Source organism: Strix aluco, chromosome 5, assembly GCF_031877795.1.
Source record: "Strix aluco isolate bStrAlu1 chromosome 5, bStrAlu1.hap1, whole genome shotgun sequence".
Classification (NCBI taxonomy): Eukaryota; Metazoa; Chordata; class Aves; order Strigiformes; family Strigidae; genus Strix; species Strix aluco.
This window is the reverse complement of record NC_133935.1, coordinates 29,935,378-29,960,733: the sequence shown is the minus strand read 5'-3', so window position 1 is coordinate 29,960,733 and position 25,356 is coordinate 29,935,378. Positions and strand designations below refer to the sequence as shown.

General features: G+C 49.9%; 1 protein-coding gene across 2 annotated transcripts in view; it reads left to right on the top strand.

Annotated features, from left to right (window-relative positions):
- Window positions 1-20,374, top strand: part of CACNG2 (calcium voltage-gated channel auxiliary subunit gamma 2) — a 54,593-nt gene extending 34,219 nt beyond the window's left edge. For both annotated transcript variants that reach the window (XM_074826545.1, XM_074826546.1), the window contains 3 exons: window positions 12,776-12,859; window positions 16,510-16,650; window positions 17,151-20,374. In XM_074826545.1, the coding sequence (XP_074682646.1) occupies window positions 12,776-12,859; window positions 16,510-16,650; window positions 17,151-17,686 (761 nt within the window). In that variant the 3' untranslated portion in view covers window positions 17,687-20,374. The remainder of the gene's footprint in view (window positions 1-12,775; window positions 12,860-16,509; window positions 16,651-17,150) is intronic.
- Window positions 20,375-25,356: the final 4,982 nt, after the last annotated feature.

Sequence of the window (25,356 nt, the reverse complement as noted above, 5' to 3'; positions counted from 1 at the left end):
CATTCTTTGATGTTGGCACACTTCTTGACTGGCAACTCCAGTTTGAAAGTAAGATAATGAGGTAAGATCTAAGGTGCAGCATAACATTTGTTGTTGCTTCACAGTCTGCTGTAGCTATAGCAGTAAATTAGAAAGAGAGAAAGGGGCTGGAATTTCAGACCAGTGTTTCCAGCAGAGAACTGGTATTTTTTTCCAAGGTAAAGTGAGCAAATCTGGAAGGAGTTTGGGTTTTGGCAGTCTTTAGGAGACAAGTTCTTGTTTTACAGACTTTAAAGCAGTGAAGTTTCACTTCTGAGACCTATGTTACTCAGCATGTTGGGTAGGTGGGGAGGTATGGTTTGGTGTAAGAAGCTCTGATGGGCATGTCTCCAGGTAATACAATCCTGGCCACAGAAGGTGGCTTGGACATGATTCAAAACCCTGAAACGGCCTTTCAGGTTTCTAACTGAGTGTAACTGGACCAGATCACATTAAAAATAATATTTCCTAGTGTAGTATTGTGAGTAAAATTTATCCCATTATGAATAGCTTCCTCCCCAGGACGCAAGAGTAATGTTATGTGTAGAGCAACTGAAAACGCTTCAGAGATTAGCCCTAGAACATAGCTCACACCTACAGACTCTTCTGTAATAAATTAACGTGCTCAATGGATGAAAAAATATTGGTGCAGCAGCACGGCTTGCAGTCAAGCTTCAAAGGGGTTATTATGACTGAGCAGCAGTACCTGCTCCCCCGTACGCCTTTTCTGGCTGTGCCACAGGTAGTTTCACACTCCTTTGTGGACTCCCCTTCAAACTCTCCTTTCCAAATCTTCCTTCCCTCCCTGACCTCCACTCACCTTTCTTGCAGGCATCGTCCCTAAATCTAGCACACTTTTCCCCTCCATGGTATTCTTTTTAAAAGCCAGCATAAACTAACAGCATACACATGCGCACACAACCATAAATGTCTCATGATCCTGTGCTGCTATAAACCTCCCTCTTCCAAACACCCTGCTGGCACTATTTGCTTGTTAAATAAGCCCAGTGCTGTGCTTAAGTCTAACTTCTGTTGTAAGAGCTTCAGGAGAGAGCCAAGTCATTTTGTTTCCATGTAAATCACCAGGGTACCTGCAACCCAAAGGAAAAAAACAATAATAAAATTATTAATGTTCTAATAGCAGCCTCTAAAAGCTAACACCACTCGCAAGGCTTGGCATTTGTTTTTTGCTCAGCTGCATAGAAAGGGACCTAAAATCAAATCTGTGCAATATCTACTTTAACACCCAATGTTTGATGTGGATTATGAGTAAAGCAGCAAGTTGGAACAGCAGCCGCTTGTCTGAAGACATTGAGAGCCACAGCATAGTTGTGCTAACGCAGTTTGATCAGACTCACACAGGCCAGCTACTCTGTTCGGCCCTGTGGGGTATAGTCTGTGTTTACCAACACTTTCTGAACTCCAGCAACCCAAGTGAAAAATAAGCATGATGCTTGTTTAGCATGTAATAAAACAAACTCTGTGTCCTGGTTCTTTTAGCACAGACGGCACTGCTTTCCTACAGCTTCCACAGACCAGTCCAGTTGTTACTCCTGATATTTGCCCTGCCAGCAATTGCACCAAAATAATCCCTGGGAAGTATAAGCCTAAAACTGTTTGAGACCCGTACACACAATCCACACAATTCTTCAAATCCCAAATCCCAGCATAGCTGGGAAATGCAAGAAACAATATTAAGCCACATTTGGATTCAGTACTCAGGCTGACTGGGAAGGGCTTGCAATGCAGTTTGTGCTCACCCCAGGGTCATTGCCAAGGCAGGGAGCTTCCCTTTCGGGGATAGCTGGGGACATCAACGGCTTCCTCCACAGCTGTCTGTAAGAAGGGACTTGCTGTACATCACATCAGCCCTCCACTCTCCCCACCTCATCTTCCCTCCAGTTTCTTATTCTTTATTGCTTTAGGAGCATTTGGGAGGCTTTGGATCATTTTGTGAGTGAGGTCCAGGTCAGGAGTGGATTTACCGGGGATGAGCATCCTAAAGAGGTTCATCACACTCACGTTTCCCTCATCCCAGGGTGCTCCCCAGAGCACAGCGTTGGGAAGCCCTGGCCTGGTTGGGGAGCTGCTCTGGGTTGGGCTTCTCCTGAAACACCAGTGCTGCAGGGTGAGATGTAGTGACTGCTAGAGGAAATGGCAAAATTAGGAAGTCCTGACCTCTTCCTTGCATGTTTCATCTTCTTATTGTAGATGGTGCATTTCAGGGCATAAAGGGCACAGGGCAGAAAAGCTCCACGAGTGCATGGTCCTGCAAGTTGCAGCTAAACCTGAAGTGCTGCAGTCAGCAGGGCTTTCTGCCAAGGAAATCCTACACCGAGTTCCCTCCTGACCATCTCTGGTGGGCTGCCTGAAGGGACAGCAAAAATCCCAGCATGCTTTCTGAACGGAGTAAGGGATAACCAATATTCCCTGCCTGGGTAAAGCTGCCTCCGCTCTCACAGGGCAAGCATGTGTGAACTCAGTGAGCACATAATGGCTGCCATGCTCATCTGCGGGCTGGGGGATCTTTCTCAGTGTTGCATGAAGAGCTTTGGGTTCCCTGGGGCATAAAAAGTGCTAGAGAAAACCCAGCCCTTCCCTTGTTCTATTTCCTCACCTAAAATAAATTTCACACTCATCTGCTGGGCTGGAATAGCCAAAAGAGGTTGTGCATCCCCAGTGGAGTTACTCACCCCAACTCATGTGATCATGGCCAGACCCCCAGTTCTCACCCAGAGATCATTAAAGAAAACAAATGGCACCTATCTGCCCAGTCCTTTCCCCAGAGGCAGGGAGGGCAATGAGATGGAAGGCCCTAAGGACCACTGGGGCAGGGTTGCGGTTTTCCCATGGGAAGCAAGCTGAGGAATTCCCACACCCTGCTATTCCCCAAAATTTCTACTGCTGGCTGTCAATTATGTTACAGATTTGACAATTCCTACTGCAGGCTGATGATGTTGCGTGGTAGAACACAGGAGACTTTCTGAGACTGCCAAATTGCTAAACATGTGATGGGGGTCTCTCCCTCCATGTGTCTGAGCCTTGGAGGGGAAGGAAGAGGAGAGCTTAAGTGGTGCAGAAGAGGGAGGATGGATTGAAAGCTGCCTCTGTCATTGACTTGCTCTATTCTTTGGATTATTTCCCTGGGGTTCTCAGATATTTTTATTATTAATAACTAATATTTTTTATATAGCACTTTGCATCCTGAAGGACTCTAAAGCACACCACATACTTCATAAGCTAATTACCATCTATAAGCCTAATTCCCCTCTTGGTTGTGACCATATCTGCTGAAGGAGCAGCTCAGAGTCACACTAGATTTACACCAGTTTAGCTGAGGACAGCGTCTCCCTGTAGATCCAGCTGGATATGTCAGAGACAAATGCAGTGTGGAGTTGGAGATGAAAGATTTGACTTGCCTTTTCTCCTCCTTCATAACTTAAAAATGACTAAGGAAATTGCATTCAAAAAGCCTTGTGAACACAGCATTACAACTGCAAGATTCAAGATCTGGAGTTTGGGAATAGTCAAGCCCAAGTTCCTACAGGGGTAGGGGCTCAGCCCACATCTGAAGCAAGGCACTGTACAGTTGTTTCCCAGGCTGTGCAGACCACTTTTTGCAGTATAAGGAGGGCTATTTTTTCCTGTTTTCTCGCTTAGTAAATCTGTACCTGTGCACAGTAACTTCCAATTACCCCTAGAGTTATAGTCTCACTACTGACCCAAAACATGACCTACTGTACAAGGTCAGCCTGGCTCTGTCCTCTGATGCGTGCTCACAGACCAGCAACATAGTTACATCTGAGGAGAAAAATGCAGCCTGATAGGATGAGCTGAATTATAAATTTTCCAGCCTATGGATTTCCTCTGCATACTTTTGAGGAGAGACTAATCCACCTGAGCTCTGGGTCTTTGAATACAAGTTTGAGATGGTTCAGTCCTTATGTCCTCATCCAGTAAGATGTTGTTTACATACTCTGATTTCTGAGAGTTTGATGTTGTAACACTATATGCAAAACCTGTCCTAGTTTCAACATTGTTGCCATGATAGGGGAAAAAAAAAAAAAAAAAAAAAAAAAAGAGAAGCAATAGTTTTTAAATATTCCCTTCATCCCATCCACCCCTTTCCCTCCAGGCTTACATTAGTACCTCCCTTCCTCTGACATCTGGATGTGCAGCCATGGATTGGGGTTGCCAGTGGTAGCTGTGCAGCATCTCCTCTCCTCCCACACCTTATGCACATCATTTTTCTCTCACTGCAGATAATTGCATCACCCTTCCTGTCACTTGGCTCACAGTTGTAGTGTCACATTTGATGCGTTACACACACACACAAATGTTCTTGCTACAAATTGCCAGATTTTTTTAAATCCTCTGTAATATATTGATTTCTTTCACTTGTTCTTTCTGTTTTGCTTGGACTTCTCTCCATGTCCTGATCAATTTCTGCCTTCACTTTTCCGTCCTCCACCTCAGCAGCTCCAGCACTTAAGTTGTGCTCCTGGAGTTTAAAACCCAACATCATGCTATAATATCTGAGCAGAACTATTTACAAACTCTTTTCTCAAGTCTTTTTCTGGTTCCCAGCTCATTTAAAGACCAGTTCTGCCTTTTCTTGCAAGTCAAAGGCATTAGCTTTTACGGGCTCAGCTGATATACCTTGAAAACTCTGCAACAGGGTTCATACACCAGAAATTTCATACATTTCTCCTACCTAGAGTGACACTAGTCACTCTAACAACTGTAGAAATAGTTTCTAACTTCTCTGCTAAGGAATCAGAGATATTGTCAATGATTTACACATTCACTGAATGACACAGGAAAATATGTTAGAAAAAACAAATTATTTCATTGACATATATATGAAATGATAACACGCATTTGTTATATATGTTTACATAAAACTATTTTCAATTCCAGAATGCCAACAGAGAGGGAAATGTGAGAAATACAACATTAGGAGGAACAAAGCTATCCACAGCTTTAGATGATTTAGATGAGCCTAATACATTTTTGTGTGTAGTACTATTTTCAGAAGAAATTCATCTCAGGTGTGATTCTGGCAAAGTCTAGAAAATAGAGGCAATTGTTTAGCAGGGGAGATATTTGTACTGGATGTATGCAAAAAGGATTTTTTGAATTATTTTTATTATTGCTGTGTTGAGGTTTTTCATTCATAACTTGGACAGATGTCTAAGCAGTCCCTGAAAACCAGTCACCCGCAATGTCTCAGCTTGTAAAGCTCAAACATGCTGGATTTCTGTTTGCACCAAAATGTGTTCAAGAGCCTTTGCCCAATTTTCCCAGCCAATCTCCCTCTCTGCCTGTGACAAAGCATAGGAAATTTCAAGCCACAGTGAGGATATTTTTGAAAGTTACAACCCTGTAAAAAGAGGGTGTTTATAAATGCAAATCTTCATATAATCTTAATAATAGGTTTTGCTACCACTGCATCTCCACCCACGTACAAGGAATAGCTATAGCTAGCTCTGAGGCAGAGTCTATCGGCTACTTAGCAGTACACAGCAACGTTACAGAGCAGGGCGGGAAGGCAAGGAGGCTACCGCCTCCAAGAAAAATGCAAAGCAATTCAGGGCTGTGAGCAGGCGCAGGGTCCAGCCGTAATGCAGTGCGATCCCTCTTCGCCGCTGCAGCTGCAGTGCCAGGCAGGCAGAAGAGTGCTGCAGGGGCACCATGCAGGTAACGCCGGGACGTGGTGGGGCTCTTCTGCACTCCCACACTGCCAAGGCTGTACCAGGGGGACCCAAGCTACCCCCAGTGACACACATGGTGTCATCTTCTGTCATTATCCCCCTCTCCTTCACCGGATGACTGTCCGGGAGAGCTGCGGAGAGCAAGCGAGGAGTAAGAAATGAAAAAGGGAGAACGGGAGCCTGGTATTGACTTGGATGGGACTTCTCTCCCCAGTGCTCAGTGGCCATTCACTCTATCGCTCTCCTTCCACCTTGTCATCTCCTCCTCAGTGCTAACCCATACTGGCTTCTCCCACTCTTTTCTCCCCGGCCCATCTATGTCTGCATTTCTTTTTCTATTTATTAACCATCTCCTGACTAAACTCATCTCCCCAGAATTGGTATTATCAGGCTGTTTTACTGCTGTAGCTTTGGTCATTGCTAATGTGCTCTAATATACCCCTTCCTTCATGCTCATCAAGGCAGCAATGATCTGTAAGGCAGTGTTTGTACCATTTTTACTGCAATAAACTTGCTTTATCATCTGATCCTTGGCAACAGCTGTAATAAACACGATTATTAATAATAAGGGGAGGAGAGTTGGTATAATGGTTCTACCTAGTAGGTGGGGGAGATATTCTTCCATAACTATAAGATCAATTTCTATTTTACATCGGTTCCTTTACAGGCTTCTTCACCATAATATCTGAATGATTTCCAGTGGCACATTAAGTGATGGGACTTGATATCAGTCACATGTGGTTTGTTCTTTTATCCTCTCCCCAGGGAGAGAGTTATGTATGCAATATACTGGTTATATTGCTAGGGTTTTGTTTGGGTTTTTTAACATATGCACTGCTGCATGTTTATGTTGCAGAAGACCACATCAAAGCAGGAGCATTGCATTTGGATAGGAAGGTGGCAAGATTTCTGATGGTCCTTTTTTCCCATGGTATCTCTGCTATTGCCCCAGGCTTAGCCCCGCAGACCCCATTTGCTGCCCCACTGAGCTTCCTCTTGTACTGGGAAGTTCCTCTGTCCCTAAGGAGAGCTGTGGACTCTCATCTTAAAATTACCCGCCTGAGTCAAAAGGTATTGACACTAGCACAGCATCCCCGTCACTGTGCAGGGTCAGAGCTACTAGACCAGCACCTGCTCAAGCCCCAGAATGACTATCCTTTGTGGCATAGTGGCTACATTTGCTGGTATTACCCTACATCCCATAACCAAGACCTTTAAATGAGTACTGAGGCACTTGAAAAGATGGCCTAATTTTTGTAAGGTGCTATCTATGGAGAGATTCCCCAAGAGGGATAATGAGTACTTTTGAAAAGCCAGCCCTTCTTTTGGGTACGTCAGCACAGGCGAGTAAAACTAGATGTCCATGAGTACTGTCTGTGCTCCCTGCCACTGTGCTCTTCATCAGCTCCAAATCCCCCAAAACAATGAGTGCTCTCAAGCGATTCATTCTTGGAAGAGTGGAGAGCAATCAAAATGCCTTTGAAGGACTTTTCTTGTGCTTCCCTTGGCTCTTCATGAAATGTCACTCCTTCCTCTTGAAGTCATGTCAGGTTGGGCATTAACAACTCAGGTCACTAGTGTCATTTTTTGACAGGGAGAGCAGACCTCCTCTCCTGGTTTGGAAGCCCTTTGCCAATATGTATAAGAAAGACATGCCAACAGGTGCCCACATAGCTGTGGAATCTGTCTTCCCAGCCCAGAGCCTGACTCTGAGCCCCACTTCACCACCTGGTACCAACGGACTCCGGTCAGAAACAGGGTCCTGGAGGAGAAAAAAATGTTTGTGTTTGTGTCTAACTACCCACCCTTTGTGTGCCATTTCTCATGTTTATTTCACGGGTAGAGAGCAAATATTAGTTTAATCTGCAGTGAAGTTTACTTCTAAGGCAGGAATCACAAGTGAGAATTTGGGAGAGCTTTCACATGTGTGCAGCCTTTGTGTTTATCTGGGAGAAAGCCACATCAAAGATGAGAATGTTATGTTTGAACTGGAAGGTGGAGAGAATTATCTGACCCAAATGATCCAGTGTCTGATCACTTTTATATTTTTCATATAAATATCCTCAGGCTATTTCCCTGAGGCAGGGAAATGCCGTTATTCTCATTTTGAGTGAAAGAATAGGGTAGTTAAATGACTTGCCTAAAATGATACAGGGAGTATGTGGCAGAAAGAAGTATTGAATCCTTGGCCAACACCAAGCCATCCTTCTGAGCTTTTAGAGACAACAGCTATATCCAGCTCCCTTTATTTATTTCTCTAGAAGCCATCATGCCAAAACCTCTGCTAAATTAGCGAGTGAGACTGAAGGAAAGCTTTCAGTGGATTGCTTTTTTCCATAAATGGAAGTAACACAAATCATTCTGGGAAAACAGGTCTTTCTGTTCTCCTCCCTCTTTGTCTGCTTCTCTCCTTTTGGACATCTTTTCCTCTGCCTCTGGCTTCCAGTTTTCAGATGTACAATCCTGACCATCTAAAAGTGTTCCTACCCCGCGGGAAGGGAGTAGCTTTTCATTCTTCGGAACTTACTATTTTGTGATGGATTGCACTCTGCAGGCAAGCGGGACTTCTGAAAGAGACAGGGCTGCACAAAGCAGCACAAAAATAAACTGTATCACCAACAATACTGAGCCAGGTTCTCATCGGGGGTAACTCAGCCTGACTCTCACTGCAGCAGAGCTGACAGCTGTCAGCTGTCCTGGATAGACAACATGTACCCAAACGATGACCCAGCCACACTGAAGGAGGTCTCTCTGAGTGCTGAACGTGCAGCTAACATTGATCATGCATCTTTGACATTCAGTCCCTCTTGGCAGTATGGCAGGTTGTCTCTGCTCTTGATGCCCCAGCTGGGCAATTTCTGTCCTAGTCCAGGAAGTGTGGGGGTGCCTGTTGCACCAGTCCTAGGTCCTTCAGAATGTATTTTCCAAAGTTTGGCCAGGCAACAAGCAAATGGTGGGGATCTCATCTAAGGACTCCCAGTAATACCCAGGGGGCTTGCGGACTGCTCTGTGATTTTCCATGGACCTGGGCATTCCCAGCCTTTCTGTCCTGAGACAAGTCAGAGCTCCTCCCCACTTTCTTTGCAGCCTGAACATCCCAAAGCAGGCTGCTCAAAGGATGCCCACATTAATACACCAGGGAGAAGGAGGTGACTGCGATGAACGAGAGAGACTGGGAAACAAGAGGAAGATCTGGTGGGTGAGCATGAGAAAGAGGATGAGGGGAGAGCCTGAACTGTGCTAGGAATGCTGCAGGGAGGAGGTGGAAGTGTGTGGCTTAAGTTTCTCAGAGAGGTGTGAAGGAGAAGCCAGAGAGCTCAATACCTGGCTGTTTCAGGGTTCACAGCATGAAATAGCTCAAGTCAGGAAGGGCAAAGGCAAACAAGTAGAGGAGACTTTGCTCTTACTCCCTTGAGGGGCTCTCAGACCCCTACACTCCCTCCCAAATAATTATTTGATCTTGCTCAGGCATTCAGGAGTATTAACTATAGAATGGCACATGGCTCTTCCCTCCCTGGCTCTGCAAAACGCACGTGCAGCACAGGAAAAGGTTGTTGTGTCAGACCTCGGCAGCACTGCTGAGCTGGCCCATCCCACTCCCTGCGTGTGGCCGCAGCACTTCCACCAGCACAGGTGCCAGGGAGGCTGCAGCACCCTCTCAGCAGTCCACAGATGTCCATCAGAGAATTGTCAACTGACCTTGGTGCATGAAGTGACATCGAGGCCTTCCCTGAACCAAGCGGGTTTCTGAACTGCCACCATCCATCGCTCACAGCCCCTGTCACCAGTGCACCCACACCATGCCCTCTTTAACATGTCCCTGTACGGCATGAGGCAGAGGAGTGCTGTCACCCCCATTTTACAGGGTGAGACTCTAAAGCAGAGAGAAGTGGTTTTAACAACATACCTGTAGCAGAGCAAAAACTGAATCTCATTCTCTTATATTCCCAGTTAGCACATTAATGACCTAAATTCTGCATCCTTTCCCCATCCACCGCCCAGAGGAGCTAGGAGGCACTGGAGGAGAGGATGTGGTAGCACAGGTGAATAGTCAGCATCCAGAGTCAGGGTGCTCTGGGCTAAGCACAGGGAAAGCAGGAGCTAAAGTGGGACTGACTCTGCCCACCCTGACTTCACAAGCCCTGGCAGGGTTGAGCCAGGGAGGTGGATCAGCCTGGCACAGCGTATCAGCCTGTGGTGAAGGGCAGCTTCTCAATGCCACAGCATTTTAAGCAAGCCAAGGCTGGACACCCTAATGGTCAAGCACCCTGCTGAGCCAGATCAACAAGGCCTTTTGGACACTCAGCACCAGGAGCAGATTTTCAAAGAGCATGCATGTCCCCTCACCCTGCCTAAGTGGCTGAACCTCTAACTAGCTATGCCACACAAGTCCATATAAAAGACATTCTGCACAAGATGCAGCCTCTTTCCCAAGCAGCTTGATTCTTCGCATAAGAATTAATCAGGCTCAAATACAGCAAGAAATGGAGTGGATGAGAAGCAGAAGAGGGGAAGCAGGGAAAGGATGTCACAGAGTGAGGGAAGTTCCAGATGCAGTGCCTCTTCCCTCCCTGGCTGATTCCAACTGGGAGGCTCTGGCTATGTGCCGGGCGCCTTGCCTGGGAGATGCACACAGGCTCTGCCTGCTCCCCCAGCATGTACAGACAGGAGGCACTCAGCATTCAGGACCTGCTGAGCAAGGAGCTGAAATCTGAGGCTGGAGACTTCCCCAGTGCCTCGGAGAGCAGCAGTGTTCATGTGCACTGTACAGCAGTGAGCACAGCCAAAGGACCAGGGTGATGAGCTGCTCATCTCTTGCGGGCAGATGGCCCAAGGCTATCAGGGGCAAGCAAGGGAAAGGACTCCCCTTCATGCTGTACCTGCCTTCCTCACAGGTATTTAAGTGGGCAAGTAGCAGGGTGGGATTGTGGCAAGGGAATTTGCTCGGCTATGAAGCTTTCCTTCCAGAAAATCCATGGCTGAGAAGCAGACACATCTTGAACAAGGTAACTGAATTGGGGATGGGTGATTAATAGCCTTCTTTCATAACCCACCGTCTCAATGTAGGAATAACATTTCAGAGATACTTGGAGCGGTTTTGTTCCTACTTTCTTCTCCTATTACTTACCTCTCATATACACACACATTCCCCTCTGCACTCTAGCCTCTTTGGAAGCTAGAGGAAGCTCTTTGAACTAGTAGTTAAAGGCGATAGATATCTCAGAAATATCAGACACAAGCTGACTGGATGCAGAAGGAGCTGAGCTTGGGGGCTGACCTACAGAAACCCACCTACCTGCCTTCTACAGATATTTGCTCAGCGCTGCTTCCCAAAGCATCCCAAACCTTGCTCCAGCGAGGGTTGGCCTCGAGAAGAAACTCAGGGGGAATCCTTTGAGCTTCATCCTTCTTCTAGCTGTTCCCAAATACATGAAAGACCACTGGAATTCATCTGGAATAAACCTTCCAAGACATGACTCGGGGACCTGACATGGTCTCAGTCTCAGGTCTCAGTCCCAGCAGGGTTGGCCTGGAAGAGCTCTGCATTCCTCACAAGCAGCCATTCCCACAGGCAACAACCACAAGTGTGGGGGCTTCATTGTCCCCTCACCTTGCACACCCAGCTGGTCCAATGGCTGAGCTCAGGGCCAGGGGGGCAGGTGGCTTTCCCAGGTTGTCAGAGCATTTGTCACTCTCCAAACTCAGGCTCCAAACTCTTCTGCTGAGGGATCAGTCAGACTGAGCCAATTTGGTGACTGACCTCTGGTGAGGGGGCCCATGGGATCACCATGTGTATCCATGTATCTCATGCAGACACCGCATTCCTCCTTTCTGGACAGATTATGTCCATCAGTTCTGTGTTAATGGACAGCCAGTGCAAGAGTCCAGAGGGAAATATAAGGGAAGCAGGAGAAAAAGTCTGGGGTAACCACAGGAGGTATAATGAAACTGCCTTCCACATGGTCACCCCTGTACAAACATGAACAACCTGATCCTTTAAGATACTAGTCAACCAGTGGTCATGATGATGCCATGGTTTGAGGATTACCTCTCTGGAGCAGTATTTTCAACAGGAGAGAGACATGAATGATGAAAATAAGAGACTGGTAGACATCCCAGATGACAAAAGACTGGGAAGATGTCACTGGCCTCATGCTGGGATGACTTTACTGGTCATGAAGTGAGTGAGAAAGGGTGCCCCATGACTAAAGCTAGAAGAAAGCTCTGTACATAAACCAACCTGATGAAACTGAGGGTGGCCAGCCTAGCTTCCCTCACTTCATTTTGCTCCCCCAGTGCAAAGAGTGTTTTGCTGCTGAGCTGCATACACACGCTTGCACCAAGCTTCTTGTAGCCTTAGTCTGTGAGAGGACACAAGAGGAGGCCTGATAAAGGTATGAAAAAACAAGCAGTCATATGGAGAAAGTAGATTAAGAGCTTTTGTTTCTCTTGTGCTGCACCAGAACAATGGGATGTATCCTGCCCATTAAATGAATAAGCAGCAAATTCACACCTGGGAGAAACAAATGTTTTTCCACCCAAACCTGATCATCCCGCCATACACAGCACTACTGGGATCCACCGAGGCCATGTCAGGTGAAACACAAACACACAGTTATGCCCATCGATGCTGAGAGAAGGGACCCTGACCCTCATGCTTCAGAATGTGACCCAGTCTCTGGCTCTTCTTCCCATCCCACCTCCCTCAGAGGTGGGCAGTGCTCTCCTGTCCATCTGCAGCAGGAGTCATACCAACCAGCCAAAGCTTCTGGTGCTCTCCACCATTGAGAGAGGGGCACTGGGCTAGGTGGGCATCAGGCTGGATCCAGACAGCAAATCCTATGTTCCTGTGCAAATAAGAGGAAAATACATGTGCAAGTGTGCAAGGAGAGTACCTGGGCATTTAATAGGCATCCATACACGAGTGGGCATCCTGCCTGGGAGGAAGGCAAGGCGGGCACAAAGGGCAATGCAGAGGGCAGCTGTTCTTGTGAGGCAGGTTTTGGTGTTCTCATTTGTTCTTTTTTTCTCTTGTTCCCTAGGGAATTTTAAAGGTCTGTGTAAGCAAATCGATCACTTCCCTGAGGATGCAGATTATGAAGCCGATACAGCAGAATATTTCCTCCGTAAGTCCACAGGCTCTTCTGGCAATGGCTCGTAGGTGCTAGCGTCGGGTGCCTTTTGCTTTCTGAAGATAGGGTTGTCGAGATGCTGGGACCTGTGAGGCTCAGCAGGCCAGAGGAAGCAACCCCAGAGCCTTGCCACCACCCAAAACCAACTCCACTCTCACCTCCCTGGGGCCCTGCCCATGAGACAGTGCAAGTTTTGAACTCGTAGTAACAACCAGTGGCATTTTTTATTAATGACAATTAATTATGATATAAATCCAGAGTCTTAATTCAAATCCATTGGAGAGCTGCTGAGTGGTTATAAGGTCAGGACTGGGTTAGCTGAGGCAGTGTGAGTGTGTGTGTGTTTCCTCCTAAAGCAGAGGAAGTTTATATTTCCTTGCCTGATACTCCAGTTGCATCAGATTTAAGAAATTAACTGGATTGTGTCCAAGGAGCACCTATTTCTGTCTTCACCTTTCCCAAATACCACTTGTCTACAAGATCTGATCTTTGCTGGTGTTAGTGATTTTAGTGATGGGAACAGGAAGCAGGAATAAGGACAGTCAGAGCCCTTTGAAGAAAAGGCCCAGTGCTCACTCAGGCACACAGCATCTTGGTAAAGAAACCTAAGCTGAGCTCTGAGTCCAGACTGGGACATGTGGGTGAAGCTTGTACCACATTGTGCATGTGGAGAGAGAAGGCAGCCTGGCCAGCAGGGCAGATCCACATCATGTGTTGCCCTCCCTGATCACAAGTCAGCATTTCCATGTGCCCCAGAAGCAGGAGTTTGCTCTTCCTTTAGCACAGCTGAACAGGGATCACTCCCCCTCTTAGGTCCACACCTTGCTATACTGCCCTCCCTCCACAATCCCAACGCTTTTTGACATCATGAGGAGAGATCTTCTCCCGTCAGAAATCTGAGATAAGAGCTTTTGACCTCCCAAGGATAAGCATCAGAGGTCTCCAAAGACCAGAAGTCTTTCAGAATAGCTTCTTGTCATCCGGGTGTGCTCCAAGCCAGATGTGGAGACCCAGCCCTGCGGCAGGGATGAGAGAGATAATTTAGGCTCTGTGAGGCTCATTTGTATGTGAAAAGAGGCAGATCTTATGCTGCTTCCTCTTGGTTTCTCAAACAGTTCTTCATCCCCTGTAAACTGTAAATAACCCAGGGAAATCGCTTCTTTCGGATGCCTTTCTGCAGCATCGGTCTCTCAGTCGTCACGTGGCCCCTGGATGGCACAGCTGAAGACTGGGGTTTGATCTGGTTTGGCACAGCAACTCTGCAGACTGTCTCTGAGGGCAAACCAGCTCTTGCAAAGTTGTTTGGGACTGAGGAAGCTGCTTGCAGCATCAGCTGCACTTCAGAAAGAAGAGTTGGGGGAAGGGAGCAAACATTTCAAGAAGGATGGGTCTGTTCCCTCAGAGGGAGCAAGATCTGAAGACAAAAATTGGCCCAACACCCAGTGGTGTCCCCAGGGTAGAGCCCTTAAGAAAGAACCAGGTTCAGAGAGGGATTGGCAAGTCAGTAAAGGACTACTTGGGTCACTCCTGAGGGAAGTGGGATTTCTGCTGGCTTAGACCTGACTGGAGAGGGACCCCATTGAACAGCTTCTTCGCAGGACTTCTGCCAAACCTGAGTCCCTGGACGCTCTGCATGGGCAATGTGTGGCGGTACTGGCGAGAACAGCTAGGAAGTTTTTTATTGGTATCAGACTATGCAATTCCCTCATTCATGGGACCAGGATCATTGTGTCCATGACCTGGCTAGAAGGGCTTAGATTTTATTTCTGCCAGCCATCCACATAAGGTGTCTTAGGCTTTTTGAAATTAAATGCCTGTTGTCACAGAGGGAGCAGAAGCAATCCCTGCGTTTCTTTGCTAGAAGACACTCAAGTCAGAGAATAGACAGATGATATGAGGGAGCATCTGAACATCATCATGACTCCCCTTCTCTTTAGACCAAAGGCTCTGAACCCAGGAAGACCAGATGAGATTCTGCCCCTCCCTTGCTGTACAGTCCTTCTGAGAGGCAGAAAGCAGGGCCTGAGCGAGGCTGCTGTTCCCCCATCACATAAAGCCCACAGCTCTCCATGTGAGCCTTTCAGAACTTTGTGTTCTCCCAACAGACATTAATTTCAGAATTAAGACCTAGATAAAATTGATGTGGTCAGGGCCAGGCTGTGGGACTGACCAAGCATCCCTCTAGAAACCTTCTGAACAGCGGATGTATGCTTGATGTTTGCTTACTACCATTTAAGCTTCACATTGTCAAATCCTGCCTTGCTTTCCAGAAGCTATTAAGATGGTTATTGTCACTATCCTGTTCCCCAAAACACAGCCAGGCAGAACTGAAAAGCAAGCAAGAGAGGTTTCTCCCTGCCTTTTGCATTACCCATGTGCAGGCAGTGGGCTAGGGCCCCTCTCAAAGAGCCAATTGTTTGTGCCTGGTAAGATCCTGATGCCAACAGGGCCTTTGAAGCATGGTCCCTGAAAAAGTCCTGTGCTTGCTTCAGTAGGGTTCATTCTTGCAGGCAAGGAGAGATTAGATTTCATCCCCCCTTCCAGATCTTTGTTCCGGAAGTAGAATTGCACCAGCCCATCTGATATGTTTCTTTATCAAGCAAGGCTTCATTTCACACTTTAACCACTTATTTTCTCTTGGGAAGGGAGGAGGGAAGACCTTCCTAGTTAAAAAATATGAATATTGGCAACACGAACTCAGACAGGCTGTTGGTACCCACTGAACAGCCCACGAGCAGTGTGTGCGTGTGTGCATGTGTGCGTGGGTGTGTGTATACACAGTCCTGGCCTTTTGCTGTGTGAATACAAGAGAGCGGCCCCAGAAGCTTTGGGGTATGTTTTGAATGTGCGTATGAGCATATACGTGCATCTGTGCCATTGCCCTCTGCTGGCTGAGCTCTTCCCATATCGACCGATGGAGAGTGTGCGTGTGTGGGAGCTGACACATCCAAACACATCACTGCCCTCTGGAAGGAGCCCAGTTATTTAATCATTAGGATAAGCCCCACATTTCGGTGCGCAGGGCTAGGACTTTCACTTCAGTCCTCACTGCAGCCGCAGAGCAGTGCACAGCACCTGGTGCTCCTCCCCAGCCCTAAACAAAAAAATCTCTCCTTGAGATGCTTGTGCCCTTTCAGGAGGATTCGAGATTGAGCGGCTCTGCGGGAAGCATTTGGGTTGCCACCCTTTGAAGAGTGGGCTTGAGCAGCAGCACTCCACAGGAGGAGAAGCCAGATGGTGCTGGGGCTCCCCCTCCAACCTGTAGTCCCCCCAAAAGCAGAGGAAAAGACAGCATGAGGGGGGAGAGGCAGCACGGGCAGGCTCCCAGCTCAGCCACTGGCCCTCCAGCCCCCTCCACCTCCCCATGCCGGCCCACCAGCTTCACGGCAGGGCCAGGGTGTGGGAGAGGTGCTTTGGAATTCTCTCTTTTTCTGACACACTTTGTTTCTCTCTCCCTCCCTCTGTCCCTGACACCTTTATCCTTCCTTGACTTACTCCCCCCCGCCACGTTGGCCTCCATCTCTCCCCTTTGCCCCTACCCACGGAACGTGTTCACGTCCCCCCCCATCCCCTCACCTTGGTGCCATTTCCTCTCTCTCACACCTTCACTGTTCTTTGTCCCCCTCTTCCTCTCTCCTCCACAGGGGCTGTTAGAGCCTCTAGTATTTTCCCGATCCTGAGTGTGATTCTGCTTTTCATGGGTGGACTCTGCATTGCAGCCAGCGAGTTCTACAAAACCCGACACAACATCATCCTTAGTGCCGGCATCTTCTTCGTGTCCGCAGGTAAAGGGATGCACAGGGCCTGATGCCCCAGAGGTGGGCTCCAGGTGGTGGGAGGGCTGCCCAGCCAGAGCATCCTGCAGGGGCATGGTTGCCTAGGCAGGAGTGCATGTGTTTCCCAGCCCTGATGAGCCTTATTCAGGGTGAAAGCAGCCTCCAAATGATGCCTCTCCACCCTGTCTGCTTGCCTGGCAGAGGCAGGCAGCAGCGCCCTGCAGGCAGGGGCTTTCCTGCTGCTTGGGAGCTGCTGGAGGGAGACAGTTTCCCTGCATCCAACATCTCTCGGGGACCAGCCAGGAGTGTAGTCCAGGGATGCGGCAGGCACACGAGGAGGATCTTGCCTGGGTTCCCCAAGGAAAGCTGCCCACTGGGAGGGCATGGTTGGCTGCAGGCCCTCCAGTCCCCACCTCCTGGGGACAGGGGCTCAACCTCATGGCCCCCACCATCACCATGTGTGACCTTCCTGATGTCTCCCTCTCTTTCCCCCACCGGCCGACTGGCAGGTCTGAGTAATATAATTGGCATCATCGTATACATATCAGCCAACGCTGGAGACCCCTCCAAGAGTGACTCCAAGAAGAACAGCTACTCCTACGGCTGGTCCTTCTACTTTGGGGCCCTGTCCTTCATTATAGCTGAGATGGTGGGAGTGCTGGCTGTCCACATGTTCATAGACCGGCACAAACAGCTGCGTGCCAACGCTCGTGCCACGGACTACCTCCAGTCCTCCGCCATCACCCGCATCCCCAGCTACCGGTACCGCTATCAGAGACGCAGCCGCTCCAGCTCCCGCTCCACTGAGCCTTCACACTCCAGGGATGCCTCTCCTGTCGGGATCAAAGGGTTCAACACCCTCCCATCAACAGAGATTTCGATGTACACCCTGACCAGGGATCCGCTGAAGGCAACCACCACCCCCACCGCCACCTACAACTCTGACAGGGATAACAGTTTCCTCCAGGTTCACAACTGTATCCAGAAAGAGAACAAGGACTCTATCCACACCAACACAGCCAACCGCCGGACCACCCCGGTATGAAGCCGTCACCAGGAGCTGAAAATGGGGCAGGAGCAGGCAGGAGGAGACAGGGTGGGCTGCGGGGTGGGGAGGGTGGAAGGGGGCAGCAGGGGGGTGGGAAGGAGGAGGTGAAAGCACCCCTTGGGGGGGTGGGGACCTTCCCAATGCAAAAAAAAAAAAAAATCCACAAAAAAACAACAAAAAAACAAACAAAAAAAAAACCAAACAAAAAAAACAACCAACAAACAAGCAGATAAGCAGAGAAACAAGTGAGTGAACAAAAAACAAACAAATGAAAAGGAAACACGAGGAAAGAGACAACAGTGAAAAAAATTCTTTAAAAAAAAAGAAAAATAAAAAAGGAAAAAAAAGAAAAACTTTAAAACCGAAAGAGATTTAAAAATAGAAATAAATTTAAAAGAAAATGCATGATTTCCCATGTACCATTATTTTAACATTTAATAAAAACAGACTTAAAAAAAATAAAAGGGAACCAAGAAATAACAAATGACAATAGATCAAGTGGGAGAAGGAGGAGGAGGCAGCTCTTTGGATTTTGGGGGGTTTTATTCTTTAATTTTACGGTTTGTTTCCCACTTACCTTTAACCCAGCACAGGCTTCTTGGGGACAGGGAATGGGGGTTTGGCCGGCAGTGACTTTGGTGTCCTTGGGCTAGTTACGGAGGATCCCAGGGTGCCAGCATCTACTGCAACCTGCTCTGTTCCCCCGGGATCCACTCATCCCCCATGGGTCCGTAGGGTTTAAGAGTGACTCCTGTCCCTAGGGAGTGCAGGAGTCAATGCTGAGTCACCCCTCCACAGTGTCCCCATGGGGGGTCCCCACTTCCCCAGCCCTGGGGACCCTGGGGTTAATGGTGACAGTGCAAAAAGCAAACAGACACAGTAAATAAAGACACACACACACACAGAGACAAAAAAAGGACAAAAAAAGGTTTCTTAAAAAAAAAAAGTGGCAATTTTTTTAATAAAACAACAGCTATAAATAAATGTAAATATAATAAGTGGATTTACTTGCAAGAAAAACAGATAGTATTTTTTTTTCTTTTCATTTTTGTTTTCTCCAGCTTTAAACTGTGAAAAAAAAAAAGAAAAAAAGACAGTGGGGAGCGGGGTGGGAGGCACAGGCAGAGGGCAGGGGCTGGTGGAGGAGAACCAGAGATCCCATCCCTTCAGGATGCTGCTGCTGCAGTGAGGGGGTCACGGAAGGCCAAAGCTGAGGGCAGCATGCTGATGGCAGTGCAGCACTCGTGCACACACATGCCTGTGCTCACACACGCGTGCCCAGGCGCACGCGTGTTCTCCTGTGAATGTTCCAGAGGCTCCCCATGGCAGCTGCACATGCCCCAAACCTGCCCAGATCCCCCTTAGGTCCCTCCAGTGGGGCTGCAGCCATGTCAGGGCATGGCGAGTCCCACCCAGCCACCCTGTGAAATGTTCCTGCCCCACTCTGGGCAGACCCAGCCCACCCTGACCCAAAGCTGGCTGCCAGCTGCCTGGCCATGACACATGTACCCCTCTGGTCCCCATCCCAGAGACCCGCCCGCTCTGAGCCTGAGCCCCCCGAGTCCTGGCTGCCATGCCAGGAAGAGGTGCAAAGTGACTGGGCATCTCCACTCCCACTGGGTTTTGTCCTCGACGCCCTGTTGTCATGGGGTCCCAGCCTGCCGTGGGCGAGCTGGGCCCCCACCACGCACCCCCAGGCTCCTGGCCTGGCCGCAGCCCCCTCCCTCCCTGCCGTGCCAGAGGCAAAGGGCACCATGGGTGACAGGAACTGCTTTTAATCCAGCTCCCCTGACGATGGCCAACACAGATACAGGCGGGAGGGGAGGCGGTGGCAGGCGAGCGTGGAGGGCCTCTCTGACACCCCACGAGCCGCCAGCCAGCCCGCGGCAAGGACAGGGCCCATTTTGGAGCTACTCCCCAAAAGTGGCAGGCATGAGACTGAGGGTTTGCAAGATGGGGTCGCTGAGCCCTTCAGCAGCTCAGATCCACTTTTCGATTTTTTTTCCGTCCCCATTCCTGCTGCTCCAGTTTTAGGAGCCGCACAGTCCCCTGCTTTGGGTCCCAGCAGGGTTTCTGCTTAAAAGCAGCCTGATCTTCCCTGCACCCCCACCTCCACTGCTTTAACTCCCCCCCTTCCCACTCCGGGGCAGGGCAGGGGGCAGCAGTGGGAGGGGGTCATCCCCCAAAAACAGCATCACAGGGCAAGAGGAGGATGCTAGCGGCTTGGCTGGGTGTCCAGACATCCTCACTGCTGAAATCCCCTCCTGTGACCTGCCCCACCCCTTTAAAAAAGATTCAGAGGGAACACCCCCCTCGATCCCCCCCAAGGAATAAGTTAAAGCCAGTTTCCCGGACCCCAGCGTAGAGGGAGGGCAGCATTGGGGTTTCCATCGCCAGTCGCCCTCACCCACCCAACACCGTTCGGAGCTGGGGAGCATTCACAGGGCTGAGCACGCCCCTGGGGCCAGGCAGGAAGGGGAGAGTGCCTGTGGGAGGCAAGGGCTGGCGAGGGAGCTTTTTTCTGAGGGTGTTGCTCATGTCCAGCTCAAACCAGTACAAGAAACCAACCTCCATTTTCTTTATTTTGTGGTTTTTTTCAGACTGTTAAAAAGAAAAAAAATTTTAAAAAGAGAAAATGACAAAAAAAAAAAAAATCCTGGTACATGAAATAAAGATTTTTTTTTTTATAACTTGGTCCTCGTTTATGTGGATTTATTGGGGGTGGGGTGGGGGTTTACTGCCCCGCTGTGCCAGAGGAGTACCTGGAAACCCAGCAAGAGAGTCAACTATTGCAGACAGTTTTGTCCTTTTTGGCAATTCAGCAGATGGTTGTGTTTCAACTCCTCTTCTCAAGACGGTCTTCGAGATACAAGGAAGGAGGATGAGGCAAGAGGAGAGGGCTTTGCCACAACTGTTTTTTTAAAGTAAGTGCAGGTAAACTCAAGTCGCACATGTGGGCTTTCCCAGCTGCCCTCCAAAACATCCGGCCCCCATTTAGCTTCCAGCATTGCCTTTCTTGTTCCATTCCTCCTGGGGTAATATTACCACAAGGGATGATGCCCCAACTCCCACCCGAAGACAGCAGTTCTCATGGCAGCAAGCCAAGAACTGCCAGCAAGCTCAGAATTTGTACAGGCTCAAGGGCTCAAAAAGGAAAGATAATAGGAAGTGGGCTTAATGTTGTTTTGGGGTTTTGTTAGGCCACTCCTGGGATTTCTGGCGATTCCCTCAGTAGCTGTGCTGGCAGTGGCTGCCTTGTGAAAATGCTTGATGTTAGAGCACAGAGCAGGGATGCTACAGCCAGAGCTGCAGAGCCAGAAACGGGTGAGGTGGCCAGCAGGGCAGGGAGGTGAGAACCCCACAAAGGTGACTGGGCTCCCAGCATGTCCCCCACCTCCCACCCCATCACTGGCAGCAGGGGTGCCACCAATGCACCAAGATTCCTTTGCCCTTCACTGGGCTCCCACTTGTCACAGGACCCTCCACAGTGTCTGGAGCAGTCCAGGACCCCATCACCACCAGCTTGGAGGAGTGACAGGGAAGGGCATCCCCCTGAGTGACAGAGCCCCTCCAAAGTGCAGCCAGGGTCTGACCCATGGCAGGTGAGTAAGACCACAAGCTGAACGAGCTGGTGGGGCCAGGTGGGTTAATTCAGCGGTGGCAGGGGGGCAGCAGAGTGAAAGCACACCGTGTTCCAGGTGTCCCGGCAGACACCAATGGGTCACAGTGCAATCACTGCACTGCAGTCCTCCCTGCCTCCCTGCCACCCAGGCTGGCACCTGTGGGTCCCCACTCTGGCCCTTCCCAGCCCACCCCTCCAGCTCACCCTTCTCCTCTGGGCCCTCAGTAGCACCTCATACCCACCCCATGCCTCCCCAGCATGCCTGTCAGCACACACATTTCGTGGGCCAGCTGGCGACTGCTGAGGTAATTGGGGGCATCTACCGCCCCATTTCTGCTCCTCCTTCGGGACCATTCCCAGGAGCAGCCTCGTCAAGAAGGAGGGCGCGAGGAGGGGAGAGGCAGTAAAGCGGGCCAGGCGCCAGCTCTGGGGAGGCCGGGGAGCTCCCAGCCCTGCCGTGCACACGTCTAGGACGCAGACACCTCCCTGCCCCGTCTAGCTCACAGACCCCAAAACCTTCTCACCCCCTTCTCATCCCCTTGCCTGGCTCTGAAGCCACCTCCAGTGCTGGGTAACCCTCACCCAGGCATGGGCAGGATGAGCTGGAGAAACCGCCCCACATCTCCGCATCTTCCCCATCCTCCCTGAGATGTTTCCAATCCCAGCCTGCTGCAGAGCTGGGGGCAAGAGGGTGCTCCCTTGCCCCCCGCCCCCCCCCCCCCATGTCAGTGGGGCACAGAGGAGATGCGGCTCCACTTCCTACCCGACGTCCTACCCAGAGTGGAGGGGGTGCATGTCTCAGCCCCCCTACATGACTCCATGAGGTGCTCCTTCCTTGCAGGATGCAGATGGTCTTACTTTCTCCTCTGCTTCTCCCCTTCTCCTTCTGGTTATTACAGGATGGGGCAATGGAGGGGGAGAGGCAGGGAAACAGCACCAGCCTGAAATTAGGCATGGGGAATGCTGCTCAGATGGGGCCAACCTCCGTGACATAATAATTAATACTCATACTCAGCACTTACACAGCACTTCTCATGTTCAAAGCACTTTACAAACATTAACTAATTAATCTGTCATATTAAGTGATGTCTTAAAGGGGCAGCATTTAAAGCAAAGGGCTTATGTGTGGGAGGAATCCCTCATTCCCCCCTCTCTCCCAGAGCACATTAATGCTTGGGTGGGTTTGAGACCCTAAAATATTACCCTGTGGCCCTCCTGGGTCTCAGTGCTCCCCATGCCACTTGCTTGCGTCTCCCAGTGCTGGCTGTGTGCTCTGGCAGGCCCTGGGTATACCAAGGGTGAGCAAGGCACCTGGGTCTTCTCCACAGCACTGAGCCATTGAGGTCCTGGGGATGCCGGAGACTTGTGACTGAAAGGTCATTTAAAATATTTGGGTTGGAAAAGTCCCCCTGCCCCAGTCCCAAGCCCCAGTAGTGGGGGAGGAGAGCCAGCAAGCCCTTTGCAGTGCAGCAGAAACAGAGATGCAGCAGGCAAAGTCTGGTCTGATGCTTTCAGCCAGGTCCATGTCACGCCCCTGCCTCAGGACCCGTCTGGGGATAATGGCCATTCTCTGCTTTCAGGTGTTGGAGGAAAGCAGCGCCCAGCCCTGCATGGGGCTGATTTCTGACACCCTCCCCTCCAAATATGAGGACACACTCAAATGCTGGCCAGGGATGGGTGGAAGGCAGGCAGGGCATTTGCCAGGGTGCATGCTACCTCACTCAGACAGAACAATTCCCTAAGACGGCTCTGGCAAAGGATCCAAGCTCAAGAGGGCATGTTCTGCCCAAGGGATGCCGGACAGTGCTGGCAGCAGTGCCAGATCTTCCCTCACTGCAGAGGCAGCATGGCTAAAAAGGGGGCTCTCTTTGGGGGACAGTACAGGGTGAGGGAATGATTCCTGCTGAGTAATGCCCAGCTCCTGGTGCTGGTGGGTCTGCCATTAATGTTTGCTCACCACTCCTCTGCTGCCTCTCTTGTACAGACCACAGCCAGGGCTGGATGGATTTTGCTTCTGTGGGAGATGCTCTGAGAGCTCCTCATGTGAGGAAACCCAGATACTTGGCTATTAAATTAACACTGGGCATTTAACAGCATCATTGAAATGGTTTAAACACCTAGGAGCAGTAATTAGTAACAATGGTTTAGTGAGGGAGGAAATTAAGACCCAGGTATGGACCCCAGTACTTTTCTCTGCAGATAATTTTTAGTGCCAGATGACAAGAGAGAGGCCAAGCATCAGACACACAAGCCTACTGTCCTGCTTGTGTGTGAGGACTGACATGGGGAAGGAAGACAGCCACATAGCTCACCTTTCAAAAGCCAGGCACTGAGGCCAAGGATGGAGAAAGGCACGAGGAGACCTGATGGAGAAAGAGGGTCTGTGAGGACCCCTAATGAAAGGGGGTTCATTAGGGGTGAACCTGTGAGGGTCAACCTAATGAAAGCCAGTAGGTGAGAAATGCTGGCAAAGGGCAGGCCAGCTGAATGTCCTGGAGGTCTGCTGAGGGTAGAAGTGGCTTCAGATGACGTGGCATCCTCTCGCTGGGTGCCTTCCAGCTGCTGGGAGCTTCTCCCCTCATCTCTCCAGGCCCTTCTGGATACCCCCTGGAGAGACAGAAAGAAGAGGGAACAGTTTTGGTAGGGAAGGGAGGCAGAGGGAGGGTAAATTTTAAGAGTAGTCAAGGACCTATACAGATTAAGGGGATATGAATTAAATGTCACCAGCCTGAGTGTTCCCTCCAAGAGTGGAAAATAAGTCATCCCTCTTGCTAAGCTGAGGCATGGAGCTGGACCCTGCAGGGTCTGCTGTGCGGTATGCTGCTCCTCACCCAGGCAGGGCATTTACAAGTTCTGACCAAATCAAGTGCACCTGTGCCACGTTTTGGTGTCTCTGCAGAGGTCCAGAGCAGCCGCGCAGCCAAAATGCCCCATGGAGAGGAGGAACTCCCCTCCGGCCCGAGAGAGGGACCTGTCCCCTGGACATGGGACGGGTCCTAAAAAGACCTTTTCATGGGGATCTGTGTTCACAAGAGTAGGGTGGACATCTGTGATGTCCCAGTGTCCATGGTGGATACTCCATCCTAAAGCCATCAACCACCAGCTGGTAGAGGGTTGCTGGGGACCTGTCGGGCATGGAGCTGCAGTGAGGACCCCACCAGAGGAGCTAGGACACCAATGGGCCATGCTGTCTCCCATGGGCACAGCAGCAGAGGCAGGAGACAGGTGGGTGGGTGCTCGCCCAGACCTTGTCTTCCCAGGCTGCAAATTCTGGCTTTGACCTGGCTCCAGCAGAGCCAACGCAGATGCGAACCATTCTGGCAAAGTGTTGTCATTTGTGCCAGTTTTACACTGTGGAAAGGAGTAACATGCGAATGACGCTAAACTCTGCTGGCCTCATTTCGCTTGTCCTTTATTGAAACCTACAGGCCTTGCACTCTGGGCATGGAGTGACAAGGGTGCAACAGCTCATGTGTGCAATGAGGGCTTGGATGAGGTGTCCGCAGTGTCCTTCACAGCAGTCAGCTCTTGATGTTGCGGAAAGTCCACAGTGAAGGAGCCGGCTGGCCCGGCACTGGCAGCTTCAGCAAAGGGGTCAAGGTATAAGGGTATGGGCCAAGCCCCAGAAACAAGGAAAAAGCACTGGGCTTGGGATAGGGTTTTCTCTGCTGCTGCTGCTCCTCCTGCTGTTCCTGATGCCCTCAGGGATGGAGAAAACAAGGGACTTTGCTCTCTAGGGACCTGTCCATCAGAATTTGCCACCACCGTTTAATTTGCTGAATTTATGCCTGCCAGGAGCACTGGCCTGGCTGCCTGTTCCTGAGCAGGCAGTGCCATCCCGTGGGACAAGCTTGGCACAGCAGCAGAGTCTCAAAGCTGCACTGTGCGGGAGCCAGAGCAGCCACACAGCTCCCACAGGAAACGCAACAGTGGGACCCTTGCCCGGTGTCCCACTGGTGCACAAGGGTGGCCGGGGACCATTGCCAGTCTGCCAGGTCTCCTCACTACCTGCTTCCTCTCATTCCTTCTCTCCTTCCAGCAGGAA